The sequence below is a fragment of the Myzus persicae genome, unplaced genomic scaffold (genome assembly GCF_001856785.1).
Source record: "Myzus persicae strain clone G006 unplaced genomic scaffold, MPER_G0061.0, whole genome shotgun sequence".
In the NCBI taxonomy this organism is placed as follows: Eukaryota; Metazoa; Arthropoda; class Insecta; order Hemiptera; family Aphididae; genus Myzus; species Myzus persicae.
This window is the reverse complement of record NW_019104355.1, coordinates 386,853-411,559: the sequence shown is the minus strand read 5'-3', so window position 1 is coordinate 411,559 and position 24,707 is coordinate 386,853. Positions and strand designations below refer to the sequence as shown.

At 29.3% G+C, this 24,707-nt stretch overlaps 1 protein-coding gene across 1 annotated transcript in view; it reads left to right on the top strand.

Annotated features, from left to right (window-relative positions):
- LOC111041440 (serine-rich adhesin for platelets-like) overlaps nucleotides 1–24,707 on the top strand; it is a 298,777-nt gene that overhangs the window by 270,251 nt on the left and 3,819 nt on the right. The window contains exons 3-6 of the mRNA XM_022325712.1: nucleotides 19,380–19,494; nucleotides 19,721–19,878; nucleotides 22,301–22,449; nucleotides 24,426–24,555. Coding sequence (XP_022181404.1) covers nucleotides 19,380–19,494; nucleotides 19,721–19,878; nucleotides 22,301–22,449; nucleotides 24,426–24,555 — 552 coding nt within the window. The remainder of the gene's footprint in view (nucleotides 1–19,379; nucleotides 19,495–19,720; nucleotides 19,879–22,300; nucleotides 22,450–24,425; nucleotides 24,556–24,707) is intronic.

Below are 24,707 nucleotides of genomic sequence, written 5' to 3'. Positions count from 1 at the left end.
GCCCTATAATAGTAGGTTGGGTACCTAAGGATAAAATGTTGAGATTAACGAGTCTGTGATTGTGAGACCTGCTTTAGCATTACTTTCAATTGAACGAGAAACCGATCAAAAGATGAATTTTGTTGAAAGGATTGATGAATTTATGGAAACAAAAGTCAGGTACAGAAGGAAGCAATGTTAAGAAATATATTTCACAATATTATAATTCATAACTTACGTGGATAATGGCGTTATAATAATATCATATAAGGACGTATGAATGTATTAATTTTAATTCACATTTAATTTTTTACTGTGTTTTAAAAAATTTAATGAATATTTTATTGTGACCAAAAAAAAAAAAAATTAACAAATTAGAGCCTACTAGTTTTTTTCTGGCCACGGGCCTTTGTAAATCCCACTTACACAGCTGACGGAGGTACCTATATATGGATTCCGTTAAACACTGATGTATGCACGTTAAAACATTTGTCGCAAGCTGTTCATGCTCATCATCATGACGTTAAAAATAATATATGCAAAATAGAAAACAACTTTATGGACGTGTTATCATAATGCACATCCCGCGTTATTATTTATATGGTTACAAGTCGCGGGCTCTTACGCGAATACTTTTGCATCGTTGATAGGTAGGTAGGTAGGTACTTACCTTCACTCGACCGCATAAAAATAATAACATCACATTTAGATGTACCGAGACGCGGATACGATGTATCTCGCATGATAAGCGGAAGGACCGAGAAAAGTATATATTATTACAATATTTTATATGGTTTATTATTATGTGATGAGTAGGTAGATGGTGGGTACCCCGTGTGGAGTGTAATAATATAATATGCAGGACGGTGTTAAAACGCGAACGAGCGTCTGGAGAATAACGCGACGTTGATGGATCATGGACCATGATAAACGTCCAAAGTCCACCGGATTACCCAACTCCCTAATTAGTCGTTTGGGTACCACGATTGCACCGAAGAGACCGTGGCACAACGGTAGAACCTCCTAATAGCGGACGCCAGGACGTGAGGCGGTGAACCAAAATAATTTGGTCAAACATTCGGCCGATTTATAGATCCAGATTGAATTAGAGAATTGAGAATAGAGATTTTAGTACGTTTACCTATGTTATGGAATAAGTAATTATTTGATGAAATTAAAAAAGAAGATAAAACAAATGTACTCGTACTGTTTTCATTATACTAGATAGAACAAGTGTTATTAATAATTTTCTTTTTTCCCTCTACATTTTCTTTCATTTAATATACATAATTTTCATATTATTATTTATTACATACCTGCATAATTACCGCTCAACAGATAAAAACTATAATAAAGCCTGTAAGTACGCGTTACTACATTATAGGTACCTTCCTAACTACGTGTAATATTTTATATTTTTAGGTTCACGGTAGACGGATTTGATTAATTTTATGTTTTTTTCTTCTAAAACATGATAAATATTAGATTAGTACCCATCTCGTGTATCCATCCATCCAAGATTACGTTTAATAAATAATTTTTAATACACCATCCAATACACATCAAGTTTTTCATGCAATCTAATAAGTAAAAATATATTAGTAAAGGTACTAAAATTCACCAACGAAGTTTGGTACTATACAATTCTGGATAAACTATTTATATAAGTTTGAAAACGTGGTTTCTTACTTCAGCATCAAGAAATAACAATCATTTCGAACTTTAATCAATAATTTTTATAAAAAGAGAGGATTTTTTTACTATTTTATTGATTTTTTTATTTGTTTTGATAAATATTCCTTTAAACAATTCACTACATTATTAAATAAATCAATTCGAGCTTGCAAATAATTTCCTCTTTTAAGCAGACTTAAGGCTGATGCAGAAGCGAGTTACAATAGGTAGCTATAATATTGGTATGAATGAATAATATAAGAAATTATTATACACTTTCGACTCTTGAGTGATCAATAGAACCTATGAATACATCAAAATGTTCAAAACAATAATCATCCACTAAATAATTTACAGCAAAAAAAGGAAAATGGTTCTCGTTTGAAAAATATAAGGTTACGTATTTACAAATATCGCTACATGCCACTTCTCGGGCTGTAGGCAAGAAAAATATAAAGGGTTTTTAAACATGGTATTTAAGTAAATTTGAACAAATTCATTTTGAAATGAAAAATGGGGTTTAGCATGCCTGGTGATTTACCCGCGTGTACCCGTCAATACGGTCGGGAAAGAAATTTCCACCAATGGAAATGTTTGCGCCATGTCTAACACGTCAGCCGTGTTTTTTGCCCGTACGGATATCAAAATAGTGCCTACCATGTTCCACTTTTGCAAACCATCTGGAGCTGTCTACTGTAGCTGATGGGGGTTTCGTACCGAGTAAATTATTCAAACATTATGTGAAACATATTCTGAACGTTTCAATTATATTCGTTGCCAGTGGGTGATTTACACTTTACACGATTTAGCCATTTGAATGACAACCCTCTGTGTTATACACTGCATAAATTTATTGACGACGAAATTTGATTATCACTGATAAAGTTTTGAACGCTAGAAAAATCTAACCAGAAATGGTATTATTAAATGGGTGAAACCTACGATCGCTCTGCAGTGAAATGTTTAAAGTTTAAAGCAATACAATATATAATATATAGTGCCAGGTGCCAGTGTAACCAGGAGATACCAAAAATGGCCATTGTTCCAGGCAAGTGTGAGTAAATTCAAACTCGTTTGCAGTGTTTCATTAATATCGGTGAAATACGATTAAGTACGAGTAAGTATAACAACACTATTAGACATAGGATATTTTATGTGGCGTTGACGCTTCGAAACCAACACTTTTTAAAAAATTTATTATTTTCACTTATTATTACAACAATTATTATGATAACGAACCTATACGAACCGTGAGCCGTAAGCCGAGTCCAGTTTAATCGACAATGAAAATCGATTAATAAATTAGTTCCACTGTAATAAAGCAATAAATATTAGTTTTATCCGTGCGATACTGACCATTATAAACGTGAAGTCTTAAACATTTGGAATAAGCAGTAAAGTCATTAAGATAAGTAACTGTTCCAAAATTATTGTAGTAATAATTCAACTAATGTAGTGAGTGTTCGATCGCTCAGTCCTTGTCACATGATATGTCAGGGCGTCAAAACCAACTTTTTTACAATCCAAGGTTTAAGTAATATTCAAATTAATTTATTGAAAAGAGGCGAAGAATTGACTCTAATAAATGTGTATCTACTACAAGTATAAATTAATCGGACAGCGAAAAAATGGACAGTCTTTTGAGCTGGAGGTTAGGGAAAATCGTTAGGTTAATAAAATGGTGTTATTTTTTCCACATTATCAATAATTGCATTATTGTAATTATTTTAATGTATATTTTTAGTATAATGTATAATATAGTGTACAATATTGTGGCAAACGGTAACATTGCAGAATTTTCGCGCTCATAAAGGTTTTCTTTTATATTTCTACGTATATCCTTTGATAGGCAGAAAAATGTTTTCAACCGTATCATAAAAAAATGTGTTCTATGCTCAGTCGTCAGATAGCCATTAATGCACCCGAGATTTACATTGGTGACTGAATGAAATAAATTTAAAAATTATCTAATCTTGAATCCCCGAGGATTTTTTTTCTTATATTGACCAGACCAAGAAACAATCTATAGTGTAATTTTTTTCACTCTTAAAAACCTACTGTTTTGTGTCGAGTTAATAATATTTTATTGCAACTTTAAGTTTCACAAGAGCAACTTTTCAAACTATTCTGTGCGGAAAAATAAATTGAAACCCGAGGCAGATAAATCACATATTTTTGTTTATTGCGTTAGCGGTGAAAAATGCACAAGTTTATTTGTCAAAAAAAACCCCTATTACAAGCAAGTCACAAAACTTTCTACCCTTCTATACTTGACCGTCATTCAATACCTACTACATAATATAATGTATTTTGCAATATATATCTTGAGTATGCGAGAATATAGATTGGCTCTTAGAAGTCTGGTTTTATTTTATTTTTTTTTTTTTTTGCTATTAATTATTCTTTTCTTCTGTCTTAAATATTACCCCAGATTAATCGTTAAGCCCAGACAGTTAGCAATTTATATTTTGATACAACATTAATAAATTCATCTCGTAATTTCATGTACATTTCGATTTAATGAAACTTCTTCGGAAACGAATGTTAATTTAGCCGATTTTTCAAATTCATCACATCATTAAGTACCTACTGCAGTTATCTATTTATTGTGATTTCTGTTATAGAGATAAAAATATGTTTATAGATTGCAACTATTTACTATGAGTGCAATGTATATCGCTTTGCATTTTTAACGCGTCATTTACATAATACACTTACATTATGTTTATCATTTTGTGAATTTTATTGTTGAAATTAAAATTAAATTTATATTTTAATCTCGTATAATTCTCTGTACATAATATATATATATATTATACTCTATGGTTAACGAAGTGCTAATGACTTCCAAGCATGTATATGCCATAGCGATGTCCTCGTATATAATTTACTCATTAAGAGGGTACATTTAGGACGAACACCATACGACATTAAACAGAATATTCATTATTAAAAAACACTCTGTATTAAAAGTTGGGCACGTTTAAATGAAATATAAGATGAATAAAAACATTATTAAAACGTACTCGCAAGAAACCAAATTTATCTATTAAATTAAAATGATAACTATTAACTCGTATGTATATAGCAGAGGGCAGAAGGCAGACAGCTGAAGTTATCTCAGATAATATAGTTCCAATGATTTATTATTAGTTCCGGAATATTGTTTTTTTTATTTTGATACATAACCGACTGTTCAACATTATCACAAAAAAAATTATTTTCATTCTCAAACTTAAATATCAATTAAAATAATAAATAAAATACAAAAATATACTTAAATTGATCGGAAATATTATATTCGTTAATTTTTGTGATAGGTGGTTTTACACTAAAACACCACAAAATCGATCATTCGTGAATGCGTTAAGTATCTGTTGATCAGCTATAGAGAGAACAAATGGTGCGTTGACATCCTCTTAAGATTTATCGGAATTGTAATTTATTATCCTTTATTCAAACAAAAAACAAAACAAAATACAGTTTAATATCAACCATAAAAACATTTTTTTGAAAAAAAATTAATAGTTAAATGTACTGCAAGTATTGTAATAAATTACATCTAATGCTCGACAAAAATTCGAAAAACAGCCCAAATTTACTATTTATTTTTAATTAATAGTAATCAGTCGGGTATTGCCTCATTTTTTCTACTGAAAAACTATTCTTTATAACAATGATTTGAGATTGAAATTGAAAAACTATTTTTACATTCTATACACTTCGTTTGATTCACAATTTATTAGTATTTATTTGACAGTACCTAGTTTTAGTTTTATTCCTAAAAAAAACCAAGTAAAAGAATTCAACAATACTCCTCTCGATTTCAATGACAGGTAATTATTATTTCCAAAAGTTGTAAAGTGTGCCAAAAAAAAAACTTTTTATTTTACTCAAATTTAATAGAATTCTGCACCAAATTATCCCGAAATAATCGGCCTGTATAGGTAACATCAATCACAGTTTTGAAAATATTATTATGGAATAAAGTTTAAGAATTTTTGAGACATAAAAAAATCTAGATACCACGCAAATATTTAATATTGCTCAATTTTCATCATTTTATTACATACGAATTACATTTTTTGTAAATATTCTACATAGTTTTAATTAAAATAGTTGTACATTCGAAGGTTACAGTTAAGTCACTTAAAGCACCATTAGCACGTGTGATCAAAAAGCTATCAGAGATGCCTGAACGTTTAATTTCTTTTCTCTATTGGGCTGCTTAAAAATATCTAACAGACTTTTGAAGAAAAAAAATACTAAGGTAGTTATTCGATTAATTTATTCGTGTTATCTTTTGAGGCACGGAATAGGTACCTAGTTAAATAAATAATTATTTTGTCAATTCTATTGAACAGTTTAAGCCGTTTAAAGAGTATCATGGGCTACATTTTTCTGAGTAAATATTTAACGAAATATCCACGTTCCGTTAATCTTATACATTTTTCATTAATGGCGTACCATGCGTTTCATAAAAGAAAAAGGGTGAAACGTGAAGGTCTCGTAATTTTTCAACGACTAAAATACTTTCAAAAAATGTATAAACGGTTTCAACATTTGACATCTCAAATAAATCGCTATTCAATAATTATGATTTTGAAATGTGTATTTCCATTCGAGCCACTTATAAGATTTGTATCATGTACAATATGACAAGTATGAGTCATAATTTCGTATAAATTTAAAGTTTTTATAAACATTTGAATATTCAACTTTAAATTGTCCAATGTACTTAAAATAATATTCAAATTATTTACTCTAGTACCTACTACTGAAGCAATCAAAATAAGCGTTAAAATGTTGATGTTTATTTGAATACCTAAAATTATTTAATGAATTGTTTATGGCAAAAAAATTACTAATAAAACAAACAAAATCACATGATTTTTTACTTTGATAATTTTCCCTTCTATTATAGAGTTTCGTCTAAATCGCTGCTAAAATAACTTTGATAAGTGTATAAGTAATTGAAACATTTAGAAAATTAAAAATAATAATAGATAATTTTATTATGATTACACAATAATGCAAGCGTTTGATTTGTCTTAGTCGTCAAATATTTGATTTTTATTCGAATACGAAAACGATTCAATGAATAGTTTCCACGTGACTCTGATGAAAACCAACTCAACAGCGACGTGATTTATAAACCGTAATTTTCCGCTCTATATACGCGGTATTGCAGTATATTCACTGAATTCACTTTTTCTCAGTTTTATCGCACAGGCCTCCACGTCAGGTTCATCACCTCCAAACGGTGGCGCATTTCATAATAATATGCTTAGCGATACGATTCCACCGATACGCCAGCCGATGCGAGGAACCTCTGGAAATTGCCATTGATGTTATCCGTCTGTCATTATGTGTGCGCCGTACAAAGTACAAAGTTTTCCTTTTGATCTCGGCACCATTATGCACCATCAACAGCGCCATTCTCTTTCATTCGCCAAACACGAAGAGCCAAACTTATCAGCGGTCCGGTCCTGTATACACATACCAGCTAGGTGCCTATCGTATACAATTATTATAAAGCTCATCACAGTGGCCGAACCTGCTGCTGATGCTGCAATGCATAATACATTACAATTGCCAAGGTATTCCCCCCCCCCCCCGAATCTCCGAGGAAGTAGTTGTTTTTCGTCCCATTGTCTCGCACAATGGTTCGTCCACGGCTGTTATAAATTTATTATAATATAATATGCTTTAATAATGTTCTGCGATAATTATCCTACGAAGGCATTCGTTTAATATTCCATAATATTATAATGCCCAGTATCGAGCGTTTTTTCACAACACCTGCAGCTCTTGGTCTCATGTCCCTCGATTTCAATTTCAATAATTTCTCGCATACCGTCAGTACAGCGATGACCCCGGGAGAATTCCAAAACCTATGAAACACAACAAAATCGTTTTTCTCTTCGTCAACTTTTAAGTATTAATTTAAAGTATAATATTAGAAGGATGTATTGCTGTTTTTTTTTTTTAAATCCTATTTTAAGAGCGTATTTTGGTAATTTTTAGGGCATAACTGCATGCATATATATTACTGCCCTAATTATAATCAATAACTCATCGTGATTGATGTCAGATCGTAGCTATATTGTAATATATATAGTTTCAAGTACCGGCTATCGGTGGTGTATCACACGAATATCACTAACTTATTTCAAAATATAATTTAAAATTAATTAAAATTAATATTATTTACAATAATAGTCAATATTTAACGTTGGGCATTGGGTACATTTTTACTACAAAAACATACTGTCAAGACTAATAAAATCAATGACAATAGTCAATAAAATAATCTTCAGGAAATCGCCTTATACTTTTGTGTTTGTTTGAGTGCGATTATATATTATTATTTACTTTTATTTTAAAGTTTGGTGACGGTGCGTACAAATATTTGAGTACAACCACGGACAATCACTTTATGGTAGAGCGATCAATTTTATACGGGGGGCCGATAATAAGCAATAGTATCTACCAATTCTTATTTTTTTCCAAATAAAATTAGTATTTAGTAAAAGTATTTCATTTGACAATAGTGCGCATCGACCAGACACATTTTAATCGTAAGAATGTGTTTAATTGAATAAAGCTATAAAAGTGAAAAAAGCTTAAGACTACAATCATTAGAATTAATAGTAATTAATATAATTTAAATTTAGAAAAAATAATCTTCTAGTAGCCAAACAAACACCATAAACATCTGGTCAAAATTATTTAGAAATTTAATAAAACAACCCCTAGATGTCATCAGGACCATTATTTCCAGTTCGAATTAGAAAAAAAGACTAATGAATTAACAGATGATCCGTACTATCCGATACAATTATTTTAAAGAGCGATCGGAGAATCTTTCTAATTTTTAAGGTCCATACATAATACGAGGTCGGGTATAGCAACCTTTCGAACTTTGTCGAAAGTAAGTCATCTATATTATGGAGGGATATGAGAGATGGATCCTTTTTTTAAATATTCTGAGTGATTATAGTATTGATTTTACAATGATGTTTTTTTTCCGTCATCATTTTTTGGGGCAGTAAAAATGCATCAAATTTCTGATCGGAAAGTGAATCTAGTTAGTGCATTGGGGGATTCAAAAGTCAAGAAAAAAAATGAAAAACAGACATTTTTATGCAAAAACTAGGTAGCTTTCTAAAAAATCGATTTTGTTATTAATTTGTGTCACTTTAAAAATATAACCGTATTGTAGTCAAATGCAATTTTCACCGAATGTTTATATTAGCATTTTCTGCACACAATAAAATGTTTAAAATATTTTGACTCTTTTTGAGCTATTGATTGGCACAAGAAAATTTGAAAAAGAAAAGCTTGAGCATGTTATAATAGCAGTAAAAAATACTAAAAATCCATAGATAAGATTTTTTCATAAGCAATTAAAGTTTAAATTTTTACAAAATTTATCAAATTATTTCCGCAATTTGTATAGCTAAGGATTAAACATTTGAAACAAGATTTCCATAAATAATTTATACCATAAAAAAAAATATAAATATAAACCAATATAAACATAGTTTTTTTTTATAGAAGTTTTACACAATACGCGTTTACACATTACACATACACGTGTATGTTCAAATTTAGACGAAATTAGATATTCAAAGAAGAATAGCAGTTTTAGTTATTTTGTTGTAGTTTAAAAATATTATTCACGAACCAAGGATACTTGAAACTTTTAAAGTATATTTTATACTCACAATGACATATTCAAATGCAAGTTTATCGGCAAAAATGAATTCAACCTACCCAATGATACTAATCACAATAATATTATTAAATATAATTAGTAACTAATATTATAGGTCTTTCCTCAGAATCGTTTTTCCATACATTTATATTGTATTGATGAATTCAAATTTAACATATTCGTTACAGCGTCCCTTAGAGACCCACTTGGTCACTTTTTTTTATACAATATTATTGCAGGGTCACTACTCTATATTGCAAACAATATTGTTGAACTGAGTACTTACTATAGTTATCGAACCAGCAAATTTAAAGAGAATCGTTTGAATGAAAATTTCGGCTAAATAAGTACTAGCAGCACTGTGTAATCCATACTTGTAACAATGCCTTTGAGCCCTAACGAGCTTATTAAATGAATAAATAGTACTTTAATATATTAAGTTAAGAGAGAATGTCAGCTCACTATTTTTTCTTTTTCTGGCCAAGCGTGCAGCATAGTCAAAATGTCTTCACAAAAAATGTGTTTTTCTTAGTTTTTAAAGAGTGAGGATGAGTGAGTTTACTAATTAGATAATCAAATAGTTAATTTTAATTGCCTATTACAAAAATCATGGATAATAATATTTTGGATAGCATAACGTATTTATTAATCTAAATACTGTCCCAAAACAATTTAATATCTATTTAAGTTTACTATAATTCTTTATTTCGAGTATAAAGTCAAATAATAATGAAATTCAAAACCGAAATATAAAGCCTTCAATAATATTTTCCTTTATAATGTCGCTGCAATAAGTTAGCTTATTTTATTATAAATCTTTCGAAAATACAAAAAACGATTTTACATGAACGCGTCTGATCAATGTTGCAAGTGGAAGAGAAAACAATAATATTGCTCTTCTTAAAGTGATGAGTAAGTTATAAAGTAAAATAATATTATGCTACTGATGAATAACAAGCAATAATATTAAATTCTAAAAATCTGTTTCAAAAAAATGTATCCCTATTTAAATTTTAAAATATTATTTTCCAATTGCATGTGGTTATTTTGTATATATGTACTACTGCAACATTTTTTCACAATAAATAACGTAGAAAATTTAATATAAAATAAATCTGTTCTGTTGCCGTAAACTTTTGACCTGATACAGAGAAATAAAATTGTGTGGTGGTTTTTAGAAATACTAAGAATGAAAGAACTCATTTTTTTCAAAATTAAATTGTATAATAAGTATAAAGTATAAGTACTCTAAAATTGTGTTGAATTATTTCAGTAGTTATATAAGTTACTATTTTAATTTGCTGAGTGTCTGAAGAAACACGATGGCGAATGTGAAGACTTGGATTTTTTTCGTTGTATGTTGGTCTGTACACAGTAAAAAATGCATATCAACCCCCCCACCCCCCCATTTCGAAAAAGCTGAGCACGCCGCTGAATCGAGGCAAAATATAAGAAATAATAATTAATGTCATCAAACCGATAAAATGTTTCATTGCCGACCACGGTATGGATCGTTTTCAATCGCACTCCTTGCAATAAATTATCGAGTGATTCAAAGCCCGACCATATATTTCTGGCCAATATATTTAGACAGCTCTGCAAAATAACAATATCATCTACATAGGACTCAAGTTCTCGTGCATAGGGTTAAGGATCCACTAAAGTTATAACAATTAGTCAAATATTATCGTGCTCGAAATATATACCCTTTTCTTCGCTACTCGTCGATTATATTCACGCCCTTTATTAATGGTTCAGACCGAACGCCCTGTGCACACCACCTCCATCCGACAACCATCACTGTGTGGCACAGATTTTAGTTCGATGATGGGTAACACCAGAAACGCATTTATACGTCATCCATACACAATGATTGATGGATTAGGTTAGAGACGGACTGTATTGTTACTTACATAATATTTATATTTGAAGTATACGTGTTTATATATATATATATATATATATATATATTGTATCATTGTCTGTATATGCGCGAGCACACAAATGAAGAGCGTAACGTTGTTTTGTTCAAATTATTGACTTTGGCACATTAACTTATACCTAAACAACAATGGAGATGTGAATTAAGTTGGAAATTCAATTCAATACTTTTAAAATAAACTCTATTTCGAGATAAGTATCGTTTGTTTGGCTTTTTGTATTATCGAAACGTATTTATCAAGGACTTATAGGTTGACACAAAACAATAATGTAACGGTTCGTATATCGCACTTGAAAGTACCAAAAACTATATGCACAATCTACGAAAGTGCTTTTATTTTTTCATAACATAATATTATATTTTTATTTTCAAATACTTCATCTGCAACCGACCACTTTTGCTGATGAAACTTGATCAAAATATGTGATGATTTACGATGGTATATAGAAATATATTTCACATATAAGTTATAAGAACTCGAAGACTCGTATCGAATGCATTATGACTTATGAAACTAAGGGGTTCACAAAATTATTCCATATTATTTCGTGAAGTGTTTTGTAACGAGCATAATAAATATAATAAGACATGTAAATAATAATTTTGAAAAATAATGAAATGCATTTAAATTAATTTTTTAATTAAAATATATTTATCTATGTGACGGAAGTTTTAAATAGTATGCGTTCAAAAGTATGAAAGCAAACATCAAAACTACGAAAACCAAAATTGGGTAAGTTCTAAAATCTATCAAATGCATTTTTCATTCTTCACAGTTACACTTCACTGAACTTGTTGAAATCTAAATACTCCGGATGTATAGTTAAATGTTAATATTGAGTTTAAGACCAGCTAACCGCAATTAAGGTGACTCTATGCGATTGGGTTTTTCATGCATTTAGACTAGTGATTCCCAACCATTTTTTTACTCAACGCACCTTTAAGATTTAAAAAAAATACCCACCTTAATTGTACCTATACATTTAATTGTCTATTTAACGCCCCCTCAAAATTAAAAAAAAATGATTTAGATCTATAAGCTTTCACATTATAAACATACTTAAAATTATCCAATTTTAATTTTGAAATTTAGTTTAATGCGTCAGCCTCTTTTCTATGTTTTGTATTAAAAACTTTTACATTTTTTGTTACATATTTACAATTTGATGTAGGTACATATTCATTCTGAGAAATTGAGAAAATTAATTTGGAACCGCTGTGCAGCGGGCTAACAAGCGGCGAGATTATAAATTGCTTAAATGTTACCCCTCAAACGGTAGTCACTGAGAGCCACCCCTTCAATAGTCATATTTTGTACATTTTAGTTAATAAATATTACAAAACTTTAATCGAAAGGGTCTATACATTTTAAATATTTAAGAAAAATAAAACTCGACGAGCACGACAACGCTTCATTGTCAGTCCTTTATGAGCAAGCGGCCGGTGCAGAGTATAGTAAATAACTATTTTATTTTCATTTTTACATTAAAAACTTAATTCTATAACGGAACGAAGATTCAATTTAAAATTGTCAGCAAAACATTGTCGAATGAAAATGATTGAAAATATATTATATTTAACGCACTATCGTACGGAGAGAAAATACACACACACACACCAACTCGGCAGAGGCGGGTTGAAAAATATTTATTTCGGTTCGCCGTCGTCGGTGTTGGTCGTCGGCTGCGATGTGATGGCGGTATATAAATAAATTATTATGCCCGTCGAAAATTCGTCTCTGGCTGAATTCGTTTTTTCCCCGACGACAGAGAACCTGCAGCAGCCTGCAGTAGGTGTACAGTTATGTATTATACCGTCTATTATATTACAGTGTTTGACAACTCTTGCCGGCTGATTAATCACAGTGCAACGATGGGTACGAACAGCAGACGGCAGACGACATGAATATAAGCCGTACAGTGAAGGCGTGCAGTTATTACGCATAGACGACGTATTATAGTCTCTCGGAGCAACGCAGTTAACAATATTATAGTTATTAAGAGAAAAAAATTCGGCAACAGTGCACGTGGTGGTTGGTGAGGTGAAATCAATGGCCGCTGAGTCGAGATCAAAAAACATGTAAAACTGCGGAGGAAAATGTACCAAAAAAAAAAATATTTTTTTCCCTCGGCCTGTTCGACAACAGAGATTTATAGGAGGAAATTTGAACCGGCCCGGGTCAGTAACGCACAACGTTTTAACCAGAATGAAGAATGGAAAACTGTCAAATCGTGTGTATATAACCGCGTTCACTATATATATATATTTATATTTATAGACGGATAGATATCAAAGACGTTATTTTCTAACCACCGTTACCTTGGTAATGTCGCGACGAATAGTGACGGCTGAAAGTCAAATTGGAGCTAAGACCCATTATGCATTATAATAGATGATATACCAAGTTTCTTGTGATCGAAACGTTGAGCGGGTACTAAACCAGCGCGAAATGGAAACAAAACTTTTCACACACAACCATTAATTTAGAGTGCCAAAAAAATATGTGTCTAGTAACTTTTTTACCATCGCTCGCAACATCGCCTATATAATACCTTGTGGCTCTTATTAATTAAACTATTATTTATTCGTTAATTGTGTTAACTACATCCATGTATAATGATTTTATGATTCGATTGAATCCCCGAATAAACAAATTGTGAAATAATTTTAATGAAAAAAGTGAGCAAGTGGGTAGTGGAAACCACTTTGTATACAAATAAAACAACGTTGAGTTAACCCATAACCCAAATTCATCTAAATCACCCAAAACCGACAGAACATTCGCTTTGGAGGACATGCAAGCGTACACCACACAATAAGGAGTGAGGACAACAGTCTGGATTCATGAATTAAGTAGAGTAAAGTACACTTTTTTATTTCTTTAAACACAGATACAAAAAAAAAATTCCTAGGTCTTGAAAATGTAACACAAGGTTCCTGAAACATCTGTATTGCAGTTCCAAACCCCTGTGAATATTATTGAAATACAACAATGTAACTACAATCGTCATGCTTTGCTTAAATATCCGATTTTGATTTTCTATCAAATCTTAAAACATAAAATATTTTTAAAATAAAATTGTGCTTGTATTATATATTTATATGTTTCAAACTTTTGGGTTAAAGTAAGAAATACATATTTTGAACCCTATGTTAAATTGTCAAGCAATAAAAAATAAAAATTGTATAAAATTAATTTGCAAATGAACCCGAGTTAGTCAAAAATTGAATTTTAAACGCTTACAAAAGTCTTATGTCTGTGAATTAATCATTTCAAGTTTCTTCAAGACAAATATTTGAAGAATCTTATTTTTAAAATTACAAGCGAGCTGACAAGGTTTTGTCCTAAAATGTTTTATCAACACAGTAATAAAAACAAATTAAAAATGCACTTAGGTAGAATCTAGTATAGAAATTTAGTGAGTATATTTTGAAATTGTTTTGAGTACAGAAAAGGATAATTTAAGAGGAAATATTCTAGTTCTTCAATTAATATTTTTGAAGGTGATTCAAGTGACTATAGACACAAAAAAAAATAATTTAAAAACACACATCATTGTGAAATTATTACATTCGTGGCTCTAAAATACGATGCTAAAATGTTGAGTGCGTATATATATATATACCAATTACCACTACAACGATGGCTTAGTGAATTATTTTATTCTTTGTTTCTATAACTTCAAAGGATAAGACAATGGAGATAATACTAATAAATACTTATAATAAGTATAGCGAAGGTTGCCGTGTAGTAGTACTAAATTTTACGGTAAAATGTAATAAAACGCCGACGGAATACAATATAGTAATACACGCGGTTAAAGTGCAAATTGAATTTTGCGGTCGGTGAAAATTACAAAATATTGATTACTTTTGTTTTAAATCGCAAATAACAACGAAAAATAAGCTGATATGATATGGTGACCCTTAAAATAAAAGTTATTCGCCATTTTCCATAATTGTTACGTTGTACCTAAAATAAAAATTCGATAACGATCGTTGTTCGTTGTACCTGCAAATAAACTAAAAGTCATATTTTATAATTAGAGATGAATTGTTCGTTTTATTTTTTACAACAGTGTAGATTATTGCTTTTTATGAATTTGTTGGATCAAGTAGGTACACAGTTCGTCCACAGAAACGTTTTTTTTTTAATGTATATTTAAATTGTAAATCACGGTTACATATATGTTCTTCGAAAAATCATAACTTGTAAGTTGAAATATTTCTTAATAAATTTGGATACAGTCGTATATATTACGTCAGGCACCTGCAATAATGATATTATACTATTGTAAATTATGGTCACGAACACGCTATATAGTCTGTTTAATATCTACAATAAGGAGTTTAGTAGATATAAAAGTAAATGAAAAATATATCATTTGTTTAGGAATCGACGGTGAAAAAACAATACTGGGAAAAATCTCACTTTTACTATGTGTAATAATGTTAAGTTTAATAATGAAGTAGATAGATGATTTAAAGTTTAAATTGAGCACATCATTAAAACGTGTTGTAACACATTCATACAATTTAACACGGGAAACACAATATTATACATAGATCTACTTGAAGAAAGAAATATTAAAATGGAAATGACGAATAAGAACAGGTAGGTAAATGAGTATTGTTTGTGTGGAAATAATATCAATTGTTCGAAGTGTACCTACCACATGTATGCCGGTCTATACCATTCCTACAATATTTTTATCGTCAATTTTGAAAAATTTCCCTTAATATTTTTGGAATCAATTTTCTACGTTTTTTTGTTCACGCACACCTGTAGAAAATGATTTTAATAATTAGGTGCAGAACAATTAACCACCGACCACTGGCCTCGGAAATTGGGCGCGTGAACAATTTAACTTACAAACTTATAGACGTGAGGAAAATGAATAACTTGTACAATGGACAATTAAACTTTGAACAACGCAATTGGTACATATTTAATAGTCAATATAAAATTTTATTGTTCACTCAAATGTTCATAAATAATTGAGAAAAAAAAAAGCTTTTTAGTACAAAAAAAACCTTGATTTATTAACATATTACGGCATCGTGCTCTTTTTCAATTTCGATGTAATTCAATTTTGATAAATTTATAAAACCATAAAAAAATAACTCATACAGTGACACACAGGCACGTCGTGGTATACAACTACCAAATTCAAAGCCAAATCGTCGATCCCGAGCAATAATGATGACGTCGAAGCTAATCATAAATTATTATGAATTGTAAAATGTTATCGTGTGAGGACTACACTAATATTTTTGTTAAATCCGCTAAGTGTAATCGTGTAACTACGATCATATCTCAGGCGCTGAATTTAGGATCACGAAATTTACATATACATATTTTATAAATTTCATGAAATATAAACCCTTATTTCACACTCTGTGTAATATTTTTAATTAAATACATCATATTATGGGTACATTTACGATTGCGTCTTAATAACAGTAGGTACTCAGTAGAATAGTAAAGTAAATGGACAACCGTCAGATCCCAACAATAAAGTTACTCAGTTTTTGTCTATCACGACGAGGATGAACTTCACAAACTCTTAACTGAATATGGTTTATTAAAAGAGTTGTACAGCTTAAGAAATGTGACATTTATTTTTTTAAATCGCCAAATTAATATCGATAAAAAACTTACATTGCGTGAAACAGTTTGTCATATTTCCGGGGGGAAGAAAGGTTTTTTTTTAGTTTTATTTTTGAACGTCAATGTGAAATAAAAAGTTGTGACTGTATTAAAGCTTAAAAATAATAGGCAAAAGTCACCATAATACTACTTTTTGTCATAAAAAATATTAAATAATAAGACAAAGGAAATATTAATGATTAATAAATATATTTAAACGTTCAAAAATGCAATTTAATTGAAATGCTAACTAGAGTTATATTTTTTCATCATACACTACGCAGTCCAATAGTAAACTGTAATATAAAATTAATTTTATAATACGATATGATCCGATGTTATTGTTTCGATTTCACGAGAAGTTATCAGTGCTTATGATGTAATTGATTTAAAATACTATACACAAAGTGTAAAATAAGGGTTTCCATTACCTAAGTTTGTCACACATGACATGTTCGTAGCTCATGCAATGGATGTTCATAAGTGGATGCGACATGTATACAAATGGATATGACGTGTGTAAATCAGTAACAATGCGATATTATTGTTATGAGAGATAACCAATAATGCGAACACGTAGAAAGTATAATGAAAACAAGCAGCTGCAGAAAACATGTCATTTTATAAATTACGTAGGAAATTTGTCTCTATGTAGAATTATTTTGCGCCAAATTGTCCATGGGTCGAATTATCCGAGTTATGTTTTTTTTTTCGCAAAATAATTTGACTTATAAGTTATAAGTTATAATTGCCACAGCTCACTATCTTTACAATTGCATAAATAAATATTAAATACCTACATAAGTACATCGGTGAAAATTATACCAGTGTCAAGTTAGGTCAGTTGGTACCTTACAATGAAGACGGGTTCGACCCTAAAATTAATTTAATAATTGATTTATAATACTATTATATTTAACTCAATGATAAGCCGCCCCTCTCGATCGATAACTTTATTATTAATAATTGACAACGGAACTCAATTGGAAAAACAAAACGATAACAGAACGTCGACAAAGAATTGGATTTATACATTTAGGTACATTATTGTGTATATTATGTTACGTTATAGGAAATAACATGCTAATCCCAAATATACACGCAATATGGTTATTTCAATTAGTAGAAGTTGAAGAGAACTTTTAAGACGCGGGGCAGGGTAGATGAATTATTGATAGATATAAGTAGGGGAGGGAAAAGGAGCAAAGTTTTTAACTGGCGTTCTATATAGGCACTAATCCTATAAAAGTGACATCGGATAATAATAACTGTTAAAATGGATAAGAGTTTGCTTTAGAGTTTCGTTAGACTACATTTTAAAGCAAAAATGATATTTTTTTAACACGATCATTAAAGACGAGTTAATGCTGAAAAAGAAGTATTTACATTTATAATTTAATTTTTAACATATTATTATAATTTATCTGCATTTATACACAATAATATGTAGTATTTTATATAAGATGTCATATTTTCAAGACAATAATGAAGTGGAAATGGGGTTCTTCTTGTGGTACGTAAACTTTTTTGATTTCTGAAACAAACAATTTGACTTTACAGAAACAAATGGTTTTTTCCGAATCACTGAATGTAATAAATTTAAATATTTATAAGTTAAGAGGTATATCTATATGCGTTTTTATGGGTAAAAAAATGTTCCTGCTATAAATTAAAATGTAATAATATTTAAATATCCTACCCGGTATTATAATTTATTGTTGTATATATAATTTCGCTAGGTAAACGAAAAAAATAACTGTGATTTAAATGTATTTAGTATTATAATTTTCTGTTGGTTCATTATTTCGTATCTTTTATTTTTTATATTTTTAAATTCTATAGTATCGTAATTTATAAAATGTATTTAACGAACTATAATCTATGTATAATACTAAAAAGTGTAGTTGTGTAAAGATTGCATTACAATAGTATAACATTTTTAAAATACACATATTTTATATTATGTTTCTTATCAAAAGTAAAATTCATTACAAATATTGTTTATTTTTGCAAAGGCATTTAAAAAATTTTCATTTTCAATGTAAACGTTTAACTTTGTACTTTTCCTTTGGTTGGTTTTATATAGTTACTTAACATTTTAAGAAAAAAAAATAAGGAACTCCATCTCAATAAAATGAGACCTTTAGATGATTTTACAAAAATATAATATTGGTAAATGTTATAAGAATATTTCTTCAAAGTAATGAATGTGCTTTGAACAGTTATTTTCTTAAAATAATATTTAATGTTTTATTCAAATAACTAATCGTGGCTTTGATATATCAGCTATGTCTTATATACTATGTTATTACTATAATTTTAACTGAAATGAAATTTTAATAATGATTATTTTAAAACTGAAATACAGTTTAGATGGTACGTTTAAATTTCATGTATTATTAACTCTGTTACAGTTGAATCCAACAGTCAGTTTGAGGCAATACGTAGTTATCTGAAGGAATTAGACGTGATCGAGAATGTTTGGATTGGTTTGAAACGGAACAGCGAGGCTAGTGAATTCACATGGACGTGAGTATTTGATATATCTGAAAACAATTATTCTACTCGTATGACGATCTTTTGAAAATCGACATACGACGATAATATTATGTTTACAATAATGTATAATTAAACTTGAAAATTAAAATTAAACCATAAATTATCACAATTATAAATGAACTTAACTCATCTGTAACTATATAAAATTATCGATTGTTTATTATTCATTGGCTTCTAATTACATTTATACGCACAGCAATTACCAGCCCCTTGCAAGAAGCGGTTACTTTAGAGAAGAAGTTCCACGTTCATCGGACCCAGTTTGCGTCGTCACTGACCCTACGGCCAACTTCAAATGGCACAGCTTACATTGTGGAGGCCCTGAAGTAGCATCTTTCGTTTGCGAACTCCCAGGTAAATAATTTAGTATTAAGTTAATTTTTAAAAAAATGATTTGTATAGTTAATTTGTTTTAACGAGCTCAAAGGTACACACAAAATGTTTAGATCTCGAAAGCTCACCTTTAATGACCATACCTATACCGTATACAGTAATAACAAAACGTGTAATTGTAGCTTGAATATTCAAGCTTTAGGTATTTAATTGGAAAATGTTATACATTTAACAACGAAGTAAATTGGCAATTTTTTGTGGATTTGAAAAATTTTAACTACATAATATGAATACACATATATTTTTCATTTTTTTAACTAAGTGTTATGCAGAACCTCAACACTATTTATTAAATTGTCAAGCTCGTTTATCAAGGAACAGACATCTTATCAACATAAAATTAAAACATTTAAATGTTTTTAAATGGCTTCAAATTAGTTTAAATATTTTGAAAATATTTTGATTGTGTTAACGTATTTCGATAACTTTGATTAAGAAGTTATCTGTCCCACAATTAATTTTTGTTGGTAAAATTTCCCAGGAAATCTGATACATATTTTACGTGAAATTTAACTCAATGCGTGTAAATTTACAAATCAGTGGGCCGTGTATATATACCTATTATACAATATACATATAAACTATTTTTACAATCACATAATTAACGCTGGGCATGGACTATAGAGAAATACAATATTTCTAGGTTCTAGGTTTCTAATCTAAATATTGTAATACAATTGACATTAAAATAAAACATTACAGGAACATATAAAAAATAGTACAAATACCCTCTGACCAACATAAATAACTTAATCGAAAGTTTGAGTCCACAGAACTGACAAAATGTTATATTTATAGAATAATAAATAATAATAAAAACAAAACCAAAATTGATCATTAATCGTGTTGGATCGTTCTGTATTCAGCGTTGTTTCAGAATTGTTGACTACCTGATAGTTACCGTCATAAATCCTTTAAACAGAGTTTTATGTTTCTTTTAATTTACTTAATCAACTTAATTCAAGTTTCAACAAAGTATGGAGCTATCTCAACCATCTCAAAAAAAAAATCTTGTCCTCCAGACTTTCAGATAGAGCAAGAAGAATAATTAAGGACGTTTTAATATTTTGCAGGATAAAAACACAATGAACCCGATCTTTAATTGGTGCACTTAAAATACTCGCTGAAATCTATAAAAATAATAGTGATCAAGATGATCTAATATCGGATTATAAATCTTTTTCTTCTATTTATTATCAAATAAATATAAACTGAAGATACTTAACTAATGAAGTCTTACTTTGATTTTATTCTGTCCAAAGTTGTCCACCCACTCCGCCTTACACAAAAGTGAATTAAACACTACTCGTGAATAGTGACACAGTTGAGAGGAGTTTTAGTTGGGTAAAATTAATTGAAATAGGTCTCTGTTTAACTATAGCTGGAGAAAGTTTGTCAAACCTGGAGATACTCGGTAGGCATAAATAAAGGCACTGCAAAAAAGATATATTACCTATATATTTTTATTAAATCATTAAAACCTTACCCAAATGTAATAAATAAAAATAATGTTTGAATGTTATCTTTTAAATAATACAATTAAAAACGTTATTCAGTGTTTTCAATAAAAGTTACAAATAATTGTTTAAAAATAAATGATCCTAATTTTTAGGTTTAAAAAGTAGCCCCTTAAAAATAGCAAACCCACAGTCCTTACAGACTCTAAATTCCCCACTGCTACCTACGGCCTACAATAATCGTTAGTTAAATATTAGGTATATTCGTTATCAGTCAGATATAATAATTCATTTTCAAACATTTGAAATATTTGTAGACACTAGAGTACTAGACTGATAATGTTATTGCTGAATATGACGATTTCTTTTCTAAATAATAATATATTAATATCTAATTAAATACAATTTTTTTAATTGTATTAAATTTGAAGTGTATACCAAGCAAATAAATGCATATTTTTAGCATAATAATATTATGATTAGGTATAGTATTTTTTATATTTACATTTATAACTTTTTACTATTTTTACATTATTTACATTATTTTTTACGTTATTTTTTCATATTAACTATGATGGGTTTTAAGTACAAAAACTGGTACTAAAATTTAAAAAAAAATGTTTATATAGTTTTTGTATTCCTATAGATTGCATCATTTTATATTCTGTACATGCTATTTTGATTATTTGCTATGCAGATAAGTTATGTGGAGGGAATGTAGGGTGATATATCCCCTCACACTATGGGTACACTGAGTTATTAAAGGGTTAGGTTGAGTTAAATAATTGAAATGGACATTATTTGTTTGTATCTAAGAACCCCCATCCTTTTACACATATATTTTCCGATTCGGGCTGTGAATATCAAAGTAACAAAAAATAAATATATTTTTAAACATATATTAATACAATATTTTATAACTATAGTTCCATATTGGGCATCCAAGAGCAATGGTTGCATGACAAGTATGATGGAAGGTATGACAGTCACTTTCTTGCCGGAACGTCCTGCCATTCAACTCACCAAGGAATGCAGTCCAGGTGTTTCCAAAAACGTTACTTGCAAAGGAAACATGGTTTGTTGTAGTCAAAATATTTTAAATTAAAATACAGTCAGTTATATTAAAAAAATAATTGTTCTTGATAACAATTTTAAAATGTGATAAGTGCCTATAGCATTAGTCATGACTAATTTTACTTAAATTTTGGGTTTATACTTTCCATACCTGGTCATAATTTAACATTTTCATAGTTAATTGATTAAAAAATAAAAATGAAACCCGAACACATATCCCATATCATTACATCAACAATCAGTCTCTAAATTTAAATTTAAATAGTAAGTATAGGTACCTATATTACATAATGCATATTATTATATTTTATTGGTACTTACTAGTTACTATAATAGATAAATAAAAAAAAAAATGTGTAAGCCTTTACCACATAATATTATACATATTATTATATTATTATTTTTGTATTTTATTGAAGTATGTGTATTTCCTGATTCCAACCCTCCACATTATGATATAATTTAAGTCACTGTCAGACTAATGGTCAGAGCTGCCGCAGTCTTTATAATATGTTCAATGAAAAAAAAAAAATTTTTTTAAATACAGAATTAATTTACCAGCGAGGAATAATATACGATTTACATTATTATTATTATTTTTTTTTTTGTAGGTACCTACCTATTATACGTATGATAAAATCTGAATTGATTTGATTAACTTTCACCGTGGTTTTACAATTTTATGAGGTGTACCTATAGAGTATAGACAAAGCCTCTATTCAAAATGTACGATTAATTTGATATGATTATAATTGTTATTTATTAGCTTTGCTAAATTAATTAAAACAATTTCAGAATGTACAGAGTAATGCGAACAATATCGAATTATTCAGCCCGGCAAAATAAGCTACCCTATCCGTGTATATGCATATTACTATACATGTATCTGCATTGAATAAATTCTGCCATGTACATCGTATATATTATGCCATGTACATAGAACATTTTACATATTATACCATGTTGTACCATGTTATATATTGCACCGTTCGTGTGTAAGAGTGTACCTAAATAATTTATATAATTATTTGTATTATATAAAAAATAGTACGTACCTACTTTTATTATTAGTTTTTACACACACTTGCGTTTGTTTTGTTTTGACAATTATTTAATATACTGTTCAAAGCAATTTACATCAAATGTATATTTTATTAATGTAGGTATACATTATTACAGATTTTATAATACACCTAATTATATGGAATTTATTTTGCCATTATCAGAAGAGTAACCATTTTACGTATACCTACAGTTTTATTATTAGCTTAATTTCCTCGTGTGTGCACTAATGTTTTATTGTTTTGTTACACACCAAGTAAATAAAATTCAAAAAATAAAATTTATAAAACTAAAAATAACACTGCTGTGGTTGGAAGTACAAAAGGAGCTATACGTTTCTGGGAAACATAATTGTACATTTATGGGTCATCACTTTCTTACTACTTACACTTAAAGAGTGTCTTTGATTTTTTTCCAAACGATGACCATTAAAAATTTAGTACCCATGCAGCAAATCTTAAGATTCTCATCACGAGTTCCCCTACTCACCCACGGATTTTTAAATGAAACACAAAAAATATTGATTATCTTCATTACTATCATCAACTATTATAGATAATCTTATCGGTAGGAACACTTAAATCATTTTTGTAAGAAATTAAATATCATTAAATGCTATTGGAAGAAAAAACTATTATAAGTACCAACGTACCTACATATTTTATTCTATCAGAAAAATTATTTAATTTTTATTCAGAAACTTAATTTATTATTTCGAATTTAATTTTAATTTCCATTTGATTTTAGAGCCCTGCCTAGATAGTTCGATAACATTGTATTTTACATTAATTTATAGGTACCTACACATGTCATAACCAAATACATTAAAGTGTATTCAACTTATTTTTTGTTCATTTGTATGCACCTACAATATTGTACGATGTGTTTACTAAACTTATGTATTATATTTTTTAGAAACAATCGGAAATAATCGAAAAGTTAAGCTGTCCGAATTCTAACAAACCACTGAAGACGTTATTCAAACCTGTCAAACCTGAAATAGTTGATATAAAGTTAAAAACAACGACCTCAAGCTCAGAATCAGGTAATATTTCAGTCGTAAGCCCAATTTAGCAAAATAAACATAACGGCTGTTATTTTGTTTAACCAATGTTATCCATACAACATATTTTGGTTACCAATAGGATTAATTAAGGTAATTTGGTACTGAATTATGTTAGATATTTGGATACTTAG